The sequence below is a fragment of the Sceloporus occidentalis genome, unplaced genomic scaffold (genome assembly GCF_023333645.1).
Source record: "Sceloporus occidentalis isolate IW3139 unplaced genomic scaffold, rSceOcc1.0.p SCAF_292, whole genome shotgun sequence".
In the NCBI taxonomy this organism is placed as follows: Eukaryota; Metazoa; Chordata; class Lepidosauria; order Squamata; family Phrynosomatidae; genus Sceloporus; species Sceloporus occidentalis.
This window is the reverse complement of record NW_028317272.1, coordinates 31,436-45,744: the sequence shown is the minus strand read 5'-3', so window position 1 is coordinate 45,744 and position 14,309 is coordinate 31,436. Positions and strand designations below refer to the sequence as shown.

The following is a 14,309-nucleotide window of genomic DNA, read 5'->3' as shown; positions in this document are numbered from 1 at the left end:
GGAACCCACTGTGGTTGTGTCAGAATGCCTTTTAACACCAGTGTCAGAGCTGTGATGGCCGAGTGGTTAAGGCGTTGGACTCGAAATCCCATGGGGTTCCCCTGCACAGGTTCGAATCCTGTTCACAGCGGCTGGTGAAGGTTAGTTTTACAGAAGAGTTCAGATAAACATCGTTCTTCTTGAGAGTTGAAGGAGGAAATCAATGACAGGAGAGGGCTAACTTTGACATCGGGGGGGCACTTACTATGCTTGCAGACAGTGGCTCTGAATTGAATCCTTGAACAAATGCTAGGAGTGACTGGTGGTAAGGAAACCAGTTTCTCTCAGTAAAGGAACACATCCATACATTCAACCCATGTTTTTAAATAGAAGAAGAGAGAGCAAAAACTCTTGTTCTCTCAAGTTCCAGAATAGTAGTTCTCAGACTTGTTGACTCCATTGTTGGAGATACCTGTAAGACAGTAAAGAAGCTGTTTGAATGAATTATCTGGAACCCACTGTGGTTGTGCCAGAAAGCCTTTTCTCAAAAGCCACCACAGAGCTGTGATGGCCAAGCGGTTAAGGCGTTGGACTTGAAATCCAATGGGGTCTCCCCGCACAGGTTCGAGTCCTGTTCGCAGCGGCTGAGAAATGTTTATTTTACAGAAGAGTTTAGATAAACATCATCATTATTGAGACTTGAAGGAGGCAATCAGTGGCAGGAGAGGGCAAACTTTGACATCAGCGGAGGTTCTTACTATGCTTGTAGACAGTGGGTCTGAATTTAATCCTTGAACAAATGCTAGCAGTGACTGATGGTAAGGAGCACATCTATACATTCAACCCATGTTTTTAAATAGAAGACAGAGCAAAAACTCTTGTTCTCTCAAGTTCCAGAATAGTAGTTCTCTGACTTGTTGGCTCCACTGTTGGAGTTGCTTTTAGAAAACTCACGAAGCTATTTGAATTTATGATATACAACCCTCTGTGGTTGTGGCAGAATGCAAGATCAAAAATTCTTAAAAGATTTCTCTCTCACGTTCTGGAACAGTAGTTCTCAGACTTGTTGACTCCATTGTTGGAGTTACCTGTAAGACAGTCAAGAAGCTGTTTGAATGGATTATCTGGAACCCACTGTGGTTGTGCCAGAAAGCCTTTTAACTCCATCGTCAGAGCTGTGATGGCCGAGTGGTTAAGGCGTTGGACTTGAAATCCAATGGGGTCTCCCCGCACAGATTCGAGTCCTGTTCGCAGCGGCTGACAAATGTTTATTTTACAGAAGAGTTTAGATAAACATCATCATTATTGAGACTTGAAGGAGGCAATCAGTGGCAGGAGAGGGCAAACTTTGACATCAGCGGAGGTTCTTACTATGCTTGTAGACAGTGGGTCTGAATTTAATCCTTGAACAAATGCTAGCAGTGACTGGTGGTAAGGAGCACATCTATACATTCAACCCATGTTTTTAAATAGAAGAAGACAGAGCAAAAACTCTTGTTCTCTCAAGTTCCAGAATAGTAGTTCTCATCCTTGTTGGCTCCACTGTTGGAGTTGCTTTTAGAAAACTCAAGCAGCTATTTGAATTTATGATATACAACCCTCTGTGGTTGTGGCAGAATGCGAGATCAAAAATTCTTAAAAAATTTCTCTCTCACGTTCTGGAACAGTAGTTCTCAGACTTGTTGACTCCATTGTTGGAGTTACCTGTAAGACAGTCAAGTAGCTTTTTGAATGGATTATCTGGAACCCACTGTGGTTGTGCCAGAATGCCTTTTCTCACCCTCGTCAGAGCTGTGATGGTCGACTGGTTAAAGCGTTGGACTCAAAATCCAATGGGGTCTCCCCGCACAGATTTAAATCCTGTTCACATCAGCTGGTGAAGGTTACTTTTACAGAAGAGTTCAGATAAACATCGTTCTACTTGAGAGTTGAAGGAGGAAATCAATGACAGGAGAGGGCTAACTTTGACATCAGCGGAGGCACTTACCATGCTTGCAGACAGTGGGTCTGAATTGAATCCTTGAACAAATGCTAGGAGTGACTGGTGGTAAGGAAACCAGTTTCTCTCAGCAAAGGAACACATCCATACATTCAACCCATGTTTTCAAATAGAAGAAGAGAGAGCAAAAACTCTTGTTCTCTCAAGTTCCAGAATAATAGTTATCATCCTTGTTAGTTCCACTGTTGGAGTTGCTTTTAGAAAACTCAAGAAGCTATTTGAATTCATGATATACAACCCCCTGTGGTTGTGGCAGAATGCGCTCCCTAACCTATAGCAACTGTTGGACTAGAACGCGTTGGACTAGAAATCCAATGCGGTCTCCCTGCACAGGTTCGAGTCCTGTTCACAGGAAGCATTCTTTTAGAGACTTGAAGGAGGTTATCAGTGGCTATAAAGTGCTTCCATTGAAATCAGTTGAGGTATATTATATGCTTGTATACAGTGAATCTGTATTGAATCCCACAACATTAGCTTAAAAAGTGTTAGCAGTGATTGGTGGTAAGGATATAAGATAAAGGTTATCTACTGCCTCTCAGCAAAAAAAAAAACAGGCTTACATTAAATAATAGAAGAAGAGAGAGCAAAAAAATTAAAGATTGTTCTCTCACATTCTGGAACAGGAGTTCTGAGACTTGTTGGCTCCATTGTTGGAATGGAGTGGTTAAGGCTTTAGATCAATGTTCCCTCTAATTTTTCTTAGGTGGTGTGCGCAGAAAATCTCTCTTGTGGAAAAACTTTCCCAGAGCCAAAATTTTGTGCGCACAATATGCTTCTGCAAATGTTCAATTTAAATTGTTATTCTATATTTTTGGTACAGCTCGCTCATGGTTAACAACTCTACATTATAGTCTGATAATATAGTATTAGTTACACAACAGTATTACTTACTGTAACTTCAGCCTGTCTGACAGACAAGCCTCTCTCCTAATTTCCATTTTGCTCTGTCACACGGTCCATATAAAGCGAAGTTGGTGGAGCTGAAAAAATTCACATTGCAAGGGGTGGCGCTATATATTTCCACCCTTTTGACTCCACTTCCATGGTCTATTTTAAAGGTGAAATTCTCACTGCATAAGTAAATTATGAGCAAATCACGAGTGGAGGCTCAAGGCCACATAAAGGATAAAAAAAAAATAAAAAATTATTATTTCATTTTATTTTATAGTATTTGGCACCTGGGGCGGATCCTGTATGTGGCACCCCCCCCGCCCACATACACACTTTAAAACTGCATAGCTTCTATCGTTAGGCAAACATTGACAGGGGTACAGCATAACTGTTATCATTATATACTAAGGCAGACATTGACGGTGGTACAGGATAACGCCGATCACTATACATTGAGCCAGACATTGACAATAATGCAGCATAACCCCTGTCACTATATACTAAGCCAATCATTGATGTGGTGTAGGTGTACCACTTCAGTGTCTGGCTTAGGGATGCACCGAAATGAAAATTCTGGACCGAAACTGAAAATTCAGCATTCACTCGACCGAAAACGAAAATGACGCCCCCACCTTTAAAAACAAAAAAAAACACTTTTATTAAAAGTAACACACCAAAAGTGGACAGAAAAAGGCAATGACAATATTAATAGGATATTTGATTGTTAACAGCAATCGTATATGCTATTAATATTGTTATTTAATTTTCGGTTTCGGTCCAACAACAATCACACTCCTATCATGCCCAGGCAGCCAGTAGATGCTGGAACCTGAGCATGATAGGAATGTAATTGCAGCTTCCCTATGCCATGCTATCCACCCCCCACTTACACATCCATGCTATCACACACACACTCATTCACAAACATTCAGCATAAACTACAACATAACACCCATCACTCTCACACACTTACTAATCCACTCTCACTGGATGTTTTCCTACCCTTTCTCTGTCACTTTTCCTCCTCCTCTTCGTTTTTCCTCTAGGCTCTTCTTCTTCTGTGTCCTGCCCTTCCGGTGCAGTGAGTGTGGAAGGCGGTGTGCGTCAGTTGCTTGATTGTCTTTACCCCGGTTAGAGGGAGATCCTTGATCTCCCCAACGAAGCCTGCTCCTCTACCGGCAGACATTACTGTCTCTGGAGGGGTGGCACTCACCTGGTGATCGGCACCCGGGGAAGAACGCCCCCCCCCCCCTGCTAGGTACGCTACTGGTTGTGCTCACAATTTTTGGACGTGTGCACTCTCTCTAAAAGCTATGTACGCGCACAAGCGCACAGCTTAGGGGGAACACTGTTTACTGCTTTGGACTTGAAATTCAATGGGGTTTCCCCACGCAGGTTCGAATCCTGTTCACAACGGCTAACAAAGGTCTATTTTAGAGAAGAGTTCAGATAAACGTCGTCTTTATCGAGACTAGAAGCAGGTAATCAGTTGCAGGAAAGAGCTTCTGTTGAAGTCAGTAGAGGCACTTTCTACGCTTGCAGACAGTGAGTCTGAAGTGAACCTGGTTGTAAGGATATAACATAAAGGATTTTTACCGGCCTCTCAGCAAAGAAAACAACCTTACTTTCAATCTATGTTGTTAAGGAAAGAAGAGTGAGCAAAAAGATTAGTTATGCAGGCTGGATATTATACAATATATAATTTGAGGAACATACAGGGATATAAGGACGGGATTAGTTATACGGCTGGAGAGTATATAATATGAGGAATATAAAAGGATATGACGGGTTATAAGGACGGGATTAGTTATACGGGGGCCAGAGAGTATATAATATGAGGAATATACAGGGATATAACGGGTTATAAGGAAGGGATTAGTTATACGGCCGGAGAGTATATAATATATAACATGAGGAATATACAGGGATATAACGGGTTATAAGGACGGGATTAGTTATACGGCCGGAGAGTATATAATATATAATATGAGGAATATACAGGATATAACGGGTTATAAGGACGGGATTAGTTATACGGCCGGAGAGTATATAATATATAATATGAGGAATATACAGGGATATAACGGGTTATAAGGACGGGATTAGTTATACGGCTGGAGAGTATATAATATATAATATGAGAAATATACAGGGATATAACGGGTTATAAGGACGGGATAAGTTATACAGGCTGGAGAGTATATGATATATAATACGAGGAATATACAGGGATATAACGGGTTATAAGGATTAGTTTGTTGATCTAGTGAGAAATCAGAGGCCATTTTGGAGTCAAAAAGGAAGTCTCCGTTTTGAAGCATAATTGGAAATCGCTTCAATGTATTTGTTTTTTTCCTGTCTTCTTGATAAAAAGCGGGGAGGAACTTATTATGTTACTGCTATGTTATTATGTTACTGTGATTATACTAAAGGAAGACTGTGAAACCATCAAAAGTTACAAAATGAAACAGATTTATTGTGGACTCCTTGCTGCTTTTGGCCACAGACACAGACAAAAACTGCTATAATAATATTTCACAGGTATAAATATATAATAGAATTACTTGTTTCTACTGGCATTAAAATATACCCCCTCCTAATAAGGCACTGACTGTCATGACGGGTAAGATTGGCACTACAATTTAATGATGAGCTATAGGACGTAATCGTGGCTACGTTTGTTCTCGCCACAAATCGTTACTCTTGTCTTCTAATATTCAGTGAGGTCATCGTTAAAATACAGGAGTATACTGGGTGTAAAGAGGTCGGAATCTATCGTCAGCTGCTCGAACTCCTCGTCCTCGTCCCGCACTCCGTTCTCCTGCAGGGTTTTGTCCATGTCGAGGGGAACCCCATCGAACTTCCACGTGTAACTGGTTGCGTGGGCATTACAGGGCAGGTATCGGTGCAGGATCTCCCACATGTTCTCCTCTGAACACACCTACAATAGAAATTGGGTTCATATATGGACTGTCATCCTGAAGGGGGGGGTAGACTGACAGCTCCTTCTTTGTCACCCTGGAGTAGGAGGGTCAAACTCACAACTCTTTCTGTCTATATCACCCTGCAAGAGCTGGGGCAGACTCACCGATCATTCTGCGTCACCTTTCAAGGGTAAGGTCAAACACCCAGATCCTGCCATCTGGGTCAAGCTCACAGCTTAGTCTGAAGTTTGAAAAACTGTCTTATCGCTATTGCAAGTTGCTGATCATCAATTTTTTCCTATGGTGATGAGACCATAACAGAATCTTTTTTTTTTTTTTTTTTTTTTATTTCTAGTGGCTCCTCACCTCCAGAGTGTGCTCTTGAGAAGTCAGCGTATTGATGATACGGATGAACCTGGTTTTGGAAGACAGGATACCGATTTCATAGGAAGGATCCCTCCACCATGGACGCCCAAAGCTATTGTCCCAGTCTGTAGACGGATACGATGGAGGCACGTGGATAAAGCGTCCCTGAGGAGTGTAATACTTCAAACAGCCTGTCTGCGGATCTATGTACGTCTTAATCTTTGGGGGAGGAATAAGAGAGAGGGGTTTGTAAGGAATCAAAACATGCATGGGATAGAGCTAAGGTTATGACGAATATAAGACAAGACTTTCACAGCAGCAAAAAATTTTCAGAGATGGCCAGACTAGGTGGATAGAATGATTCTCATCCATTGTCAAATACTACCTTCATATATCGAACACATTTTCCTAATAAACAAGAAATTATCTGTACTTTACAGATTTATCAAGGGATGATCTAAATCATAGTGATTTATACCCTAACTCCCTCTAGAGCAGGGGTGGGCAATTAATTTTCCCATGGGGCCACATGAGAAATTGGAATGGTTTTAGAGGGCCAGACCAACATACGAAGGCTCCATGCACATTGCCGTAATGGGGCCGTATTCCAGCCGCCCGATTTGCGGCCAGAATACGGCCGCCATTGAAAATGAATGGCGCTGTAATACGGCGCGGTGAGCAACCGGTGTTTCACCCCGTTTTACGGCGCGGCCCCCGTGTCTGCCAATGGAGAGGGGAGCGGTAAGGAGCACTCCCATCTCCTCTCCGCAGCAGCACGCCGTAGTTTCGCCTGGGTTACGGCCCGGGCGAAACTACAGCAGTGTGCATGAGCCCTTAACTTCATTCTACCAATACCTGTATACTGCATACATATACTATCCCTTCTTAAAAAAATGGTAAATGACGAGCGTGGAACGATTGTCCTGGCACTCCCCAAGGTCCGCAACGAGCATCCTGGCACTCAGAAGTTACAGTGGCATCACTTACTCAGCATCGGGAAGCAGTGAAACTACAAACTCCGAAGCCTTGTCCATTTTGTTAACTTATGTGCTGTTTAATAAAGTTATTCAAGCCTACGTCATTGGTAGAGGTGCTTGAATAAGTAAGGCCTGAATAACTATTAGCACAGCACAGAAGTGAACAAAATGAACAAGGCTTCGGAGTGCATAGTTTCGCTGCTTCCCGTTGCTGACACCGGACTCATTGGTGAGTCACCAGGACACTCTTTGCGGGCCGGTCCGAGCTATTCAGCGGGCCGGATGTGGCCCGCGGGCCGTGCTTTGCCCAGGTCTGCTCTAGAGTGTAAGCGTTTACCGACTGCAATACAACCTGCAGCCAGTAGAGGGTGCACAAGGTAATTACTGCTACTGCAGTTACAATTCTGTGTATCTCAGTAATACGGCTCATACATATACACATATATATACAGAGCCGGCCTTAGGTGTTCTGGCGCCCTGTGCGAACTACTCCTCTGGCGCCCCCCCTCACGACCCCCCCTCTGTCTCTTCAAACTACCCCCCCTGCCCCTTCAAACTTTATTTAACATTGAGGATTTTAAATAAAGTTAAAAAAACAACCAAAAAAACCCCTGATGTTTTAATCTAGGTCCAGAGGGGGCGACAGCAGACCCCGCGGTGGCGTCGTCGGACCCCGCGTCGTCGTCGGCTGGCGTCGGCGTGGGACCCCGCGGCGGCGCCCCCTGGAGTGTGGCGCCCTGTGCGGTCGCACACCCCAAAGGCCGGCCCTGTATATATATATATATATACACACATATATATATATATATGTGTGTGTTGGACCTTCACCAAGCTAATAAACTTTATAAAAAGAAGACCCGCTTAGTGCATCAACTTTATTTGCTGTATATATATATACTCATGTGGGGGGGGGGAGGAAGTACACGCTCTTTGAATTCTATGGTCTTATATACCAGGACATACTAACAATTAGCTGCTCCTCAGCAGGTCTGAAATTAGGTAATTACTAGCTCAGATGAACAACGTGTGACATATTACAACGTGTATTAAAAAAAAAGGGGGAAAAAAGCCAAAATGTAGAAGCTTTGTGTGAAAAATTAAGCACAGCCTTACTGCTTCCATAGGAGTTTAGATTCTAGATTGTAAGCTCCTGTGCGCAGGGCCCTCCTCACCTGTTGACTCTGTAAGTCAATTTGTTATGTTAAATACCACTTGTTATGTCCTGTCTACCCAAGCTGAACAAGTATGGTTTGTTTGGAAGGGTTGCCAGGAGAAAGTCTCTTCTCTCTCAAAAGAACATGGCAGCATGGCTTAGGTTTGCAAAGTTGCTTCTGAACACACCACAAGTCTTCTGGAACCACGTCCTTTGGACAGACAAGACCAAAAGTGGAGATGTTTGGCCAGACTTTTTATGTGACTGTGCCCCGTTGCTGGGTATTTGTGTAACTGAGTGGGGCATTTAGAAGAAGAATAGCGGGTTTTATTTACACAATTAATTCATAAAACTGCTTCCTGCTGTTTCTATGCCCATTGTTAGGGGCTTTTAGGAACCCTGTGACATCATCGTACCCAGCAAACATTCCAAGATCCTAGAAAAGAGGGGTATCAGGCGAGGAAAGAGGGGCATCAGGAGAATAGTGAAGGGCATAGGGGAGGGGAGGAGGGGTACAGGCATTTAATTCCAAAGAGAGACTGTCTCTCCTTAACAGAGACATTTGGAAGCTATGTACTGTCTGTGTCTTACATCACCAGTCTTGGGATTAAACCAATGGCTAATGTCCTTTCCTGCGGCCATAATGATCGGCTTCAACAAAACGTCCCCTGTAAGAGAATAGAGAGAGAGATCCGGTTAAACAGCTTCGGAAACGGTGCAGCCAATCAGAGCCAAGAACAATACTTCAAATATTAAAGCACCCCCCCCACAACTCCTTCTTCTGGAATAGGACAGCGCCATATAAATCAATAAATAATAATTAAATGTGTGAGAATCCCAGGGGCCCTGACGCCATCACTCGGGGGCCACCAGCAGGTCAGATTATATGTCAATGGGAACCGAAATAGGAAAGGTTGCCACTTGTGATCAGGCAGGGAAATTCTCTGATCCGGTACCGGCAGGGACCCATAGGGACGGATGTGAGCAGCTCCTAATTAATACTTAGGGTGACTAATGTGCGCTATTCATCCTGACACACTTACGTAATATGTAATAGGTCAAAGAGCTTACAATCATGTAAGAGAAGCATCTCACTTAAAGGGATTTAACAAAGGACAGGAGGGGAGTTTAGTCCAAAGGAGGGGAAATGTTACAATAAGTCACCGGATCGTGTATGGATATGAACCCGTCTTCCCCACCCACGAGTGACACAGATGCCCCACGCAGCTGACACCGAGCCGGGTCACCTTTGTGTTGTTTGGCCAGCGGGGTAAGATCGTACACCTTGCCCAGGTAGGACACCCAGAGATCGGTGAGGGTGCAGTGCCGAGAGACCTCACGCTTTGTATAGAACGGGCGCCGAGGAGGGACGGTCATGTCTGCATATCCAGCACTGGCAGGTACCATGGTAACAGGACGCGCTGCCTGCACATTTCTGCGTTTCACTTACGCTTGCGTTCCAGGCCATACTTCCGCTTCCTGTTTCTAGGTTTAAAAAGAAAAATCAAGCCTGGCTTTGAGTCAACGCATGACGAGTTCCGGGTACATTTGGAAATTGTGTACTTCTCAACCTGTCCATTATGAGTAACATCCTGCCAGCCCTTGCGCTAATTGGTTAACACAAAGCATCACGCCTCCTGCTCACGCACAGCCTGATGGGGGTTGTAGTTCCGGTTTAACCAGTCCCTGTGAAGTGTGTGGGGATCATCATGGCGGCTCAGCTGGAGGAGAATGGCTGCAGCAGGCAGAGCAGCCCCACGGCTGGGGTAAGAGTTTGTGCTATAAACCCCTAGCCGGAGCAGATATATCCTCTGCTCTGTTACTGGCGGGCCTCTGTGTATAAACGCCCCCTTATCTGTATATAAACCCTTTGCTGGGGCAGATACATCCCCCTCCTCTGTATATAAACCCCTTGCTGGGGCAGATACAGCCCCCTCCTCTGTATATAAACCCCTTGCTGGGGCAGATACACTCCTCTCCTCTGGCTATAAAGCTCTAGATAGAGAATCCTTCTCTTTGTGTATAAACTTCCAGCCGGGGCAGATAAACACTTTACAGCCTATGATGCCTCCAGCCGGGGTAGATAGACCTCTGGGCTGCTGCCCTTTTTAGGTTGTTGAAACCCTTACCAGGGCAAATATGCCCCCTCACCTAGCGCTGGCGCAGCCGCTACTCCTTTAGATAAACGTCGGTTATATCATCTACCCCTGGGGCAGATACAGCCTCTCTTGAGCTGGGTATGTAAGTTACGTCTGGGGCAGATATACCCAACGCTGTTACTCGGCGGGTTCTGATGGGGTATGTTAGCTGTTCCGGGTTGCCCTCCGTGTCCTGTCACTCGGGGTAATTTGTGTCTCTGCAGGACTCGGATAGCGATTTGGGTGACTCTGCCCGTCACAAACTGGAATCTCTCCTGAACCGGAACATGCGGATCGAGATGACGGACGGACGGTCGCTCATTGGCTGCTTCCTCTGCACAGACCGGGACTGCAACGTCATCTTGGGCTCCGCGCAGGAATTCCTTCGACCGTCGGGTGAGATAATCAGCGGAAACTGAGACTGGCGGGATGCGTGAAGTAATGGGGGTGCCACGGGCTAATTTACCTAGGTGTAGTATATAAGTGGAACAGCGTCCCAGCAGAAGTGGTAATGAGGGAATTTAAACTAAATCTAGTCTAACTGGCTCCTGAATCTAAGACAGGATCAACAACTGATTAAGGGCAGGAGACTTGGGCAGACTAGATGTCCTTCTATGTAAGAACTTCCTGTTGGTCGGTATGATGTCATAGTAACCTGGCAGTGGTTAGAAAGCAGGGCTGATTTGGTATGTGTTCTTTCCGCAGACACGTTTCCCATCAGAGAGCCGCGGGTTCTGGGTCTCGCCATGGTCCCCGGCCACCATATTGTGTCCATCCAAGTGGAGCTCGAGAGTGTCACGGCCCCCCAGTACCTCTGAGTCCCCAGACGCTGGACCCCCTAGGACTGTTAACTATTTACCTGCTGAACGAGGAGAGAAGGCGAAAGCACCGCGAGAGTGTTTGACGTATACCCGCGGCTCAGTGACCAGCCTTACAAGTCTGTTAACACGCTGTCAGATAATTTATGCAAACCGGGTTCCAGGCGGCGTTCTGATTAAAATGTATTTATATTTAATGAAATTACCGAAATCATCCTTATACTACACCCCTCACCCACTGCTACACCGTGACATGTAACAGCCTCACCCACTGCTACACCGTGACATATAACAGCCTCACCCACTGCTACACCGTGACATATAACAACCTCACCCACTGCTACACTGTGACATGTAACAACCTCTCCTCACCCACTACTACACCGTGACATATAACAACCTCACCCACTGCTACACCGTGACATGTAACAACCTCTCCTCACCCACTACTACACCGTGACATATAACAACCTCACCCACTACTACACCGTGACATGTAAGAACTTCTCCTCACCCACTACTACAACGTGACATATAACAGCCCCCCCACACACACTGCTACACCCTGACATGTAACAGCCTCCCCACACTCACTGCTACACCGTGACATGTAACAGCCTCACCCTCATACACTACTGCACCGTGACATGTAACAGCCTCCCCTCACACACTACTACACCGTGACATGTAACAGCCTCCCCCTCATACACTACTACACCGTGACATGTAACAGCCTCCCCCTCACACACTACTACACCCTGACATGTAACAGCCTCCCCTCACACACTACTACACCGTGACATATAACAGCCCCCCCCACACACACTGCTACACCCTGACATATAACAGCCTCCCCCTCACCCACTGCTACACCGTGACATGTAACTGCCTCACCCACTGCTACACCGTGACATATAACAACCTCACCCACTGCTACACCGTGACATGTAACAACCTCTCCTCACCCACTACTACACCGTGACATATAACAACCTCACCCACTGCTACACCGTGACATGTAACAACCTCTCCTCACCCACTACTACACCGTGACATATAACAGCCCCCCCACACACACTGCTACACCCTGACATGTAACAGCATCCCCTCATACACTACTACACCGTGACATGTAACAGCCTCCCCCTCACACACTACTACACCCTGACATGTAACAGCCTTCCCTCACACACTACTACACCATGACATATAACAGCCCCCCCCACACACACACACTGCTACACCCTGACATATAACAGCCTCCCCCTCACCCACTGCTACACCGTGACATGTAACAGCCTCACCCACTGCTACACCGTGACATATAACAACCTCACCCACTGCTACACCGTGACATGTAACAACCTCTCCTCACCCACTACTACACCGTGACATATAACAGCCCCCCCACACACACTGCTACACCCTGACATGTAACAGCCTCCCCACACTCACTGCTACACCGTGACATGTAACTGCTTCACCCACTGCTACACCATGACATGTAACAGCCTCCCCCTCACACACTACTACACCCTGACATGTAACGGCCTCCCCTCACACACTACTACACCGTGACATATAACAGCCTCACCCACTGCTACACCGTGACATGTAACAACCTCTCCTCACCCACTGCTACACCGTGACATATAACAACCTCACCCACTGCTACACCGTGACATGTAACAACCTCTCCTCACCCACTACTACACCGTGACATATAACAGCCCCCCCACACACACTGCTACACCCTGACATGTAACAGCCTCCCCTCATACACTACTACACCGTGACATGTAACAGCCTCCCCCTCACACACTACTACACCCTGACATGTAACAGCCTCCCCTCACACACTACTACACCATGACATATAACAGCCCCCCACACACACACACTGCTACACCCTGACATATAACAGCCTCCCCCTCACCCACTGCTACACCGTGACATGTAACAGCCTCACCCACTGCTACACCGTGACATATAACAACCTCACCCACTGCTACACCGTGACATGTAACAACCTCTCCTCACCCACTACTACACCGTGACATATAACAACCTCACCCACTGCTACACCGTGACATGTAACAACCTCTCCTCACCCACTACTACACCGTGACATATAACAGCCCCCCCACACACACTGCTACACCCTGACATGTAACAGCCTCCCCACACTCACTGCTACACCGTGACATGTAACTGCTTCACCCACTGCTACACCATGACATGTAACAGCCTCCCCCTCACACACTACTACACCCTGACATGTAACGGCCTCCCCTCACACACTACTACACCCTGACATATAACAGCCTCCCCCTCACCCACTCCTACTCCGTGACATGTAACTGCCTCACCCACTCCTACACCGTGACATGTAACAGCCTCACCCACTGCTACACCGTGACATGCAACATCCTCCCCCTCACACACTACTACACCGTGACATGTAACAGCCTCACACACTACTACACCGTGACCATGTATACACAGCACAGATACAGCGCAGACAGCGGCAGCCTCCCCTCACACACTACTACACCGTGACATGTATACACAGCACAGATACAGCGCAGACAGCGGCAGTGCCAGCCTCTCCTCACACACTACTACACCGTGACATGTATACACAGCACAGATACAGCGGCAGTGCCAGCCTCCCCTCACACACTACTACACCGTGACATGTATACACAGCACAGATACAGCGCAGACAGCGGCAGCCTCCCCTCACACACTAGTACACCGTGACATGTATACACAGCACAGGTACAGCGCAGACAGCGGCAGTGCCAGCCTCCCCTCACGCACTACTACACCGTGACATGTATACACAGCACAGAGACAGCGCCAGCCTCCCCTCACACACTACTACACCGTGACATGTATACACAGCACAGATACAGCGCAGACAGCGGCAGCCTCCCCTCACACACTACTACACCGTGACATGTATACACAGCACAGATACAGTGCAGACAGCGGCAGTGCCAGCTTCCCCTCACACACTACTACACCGTGACATGTATACACAGCGCAGACAGCGGCAGCC

General features: G+C 46.4%; 2 protein-coding genes and 3 non-coding genes across 5 annotated transcripts; 4 read left to right on the top strand and 1 right to left on the bottom strand.

Moving 5' to 3' along the window:
• Positions 1–48: 48 nt before the first annotated feature.
• On the top strand, positions 49–130 carry TRNAS-CGA (transfer RNA serine (anticodon CGA)). Its single transcript has one exon. It is a non-coding gene; the product is annotated as a tRNA-Ser (tRNA).
• A 410-nt stretch (positions 131–540) lies between these two features.
• TRNAS-UGA (transfer RNA serine (anticodon UGA)) lies at positions 541–622 on the top strand. Its single transcript has one exon. It is a non-coding gene; the product is annotated as a tRNA-Ser (tRNA).
• A 531-nt stretch (positions 623–1,153) lies between these two features.
• On the top strand, positions 1,154–1,235 carry TRNAS-UGA (transfer RNA serine (anticodon UGA)). The gene has a single exon. It is a non-coding gene; the product is annotated as a tRNA-Ser (tRNA).
• Positions 1,236–5,579: 4,344 nt separating this feature from the next.
• Positions 5,580–9,696, bottom strand: LOC149275234 (cytochrome b5 domain-containing protein 1-like). The gene is made up of 4 exons (XM_089504817.1): positions 9,537–9,696; positions 8,881–8,957; positions 6,160–6,378; positions 5,580–5,810 (listed from the first exon to the last, which is right to left on the bottom strand). Exons 1-4 carry the CDS (start codon positions 9,694–9,696, stop codon positions 5,580–5,582), a joined length of 687 nt encoding a protein of 228 aa, XP_089360943.1.
• Positions 9,697–9,998: 302 nt separating this feature from the next.
• Positions 9,999–11,245, top strand: LOC149275233 (N-alpha-acetyltransferase 38-A, NatC auxiliary subunit). Its single transcript, XM_089504815.1, has 3 exons — positions 9,999–10,055; positions 10,652–10,823; positions 11,133–11,245. The coding sequence occupies exons 1-3, from the start codon at positions 9,999–10,001 to the stop codon at positions 11,243–11,245; spliced, it is 342 nt and encodes a 113-aa protein (XP_089360941.1).
• The last annotated feature ends 3,064 nt before the right edge of the window (positions 11,246–14,309 follow it).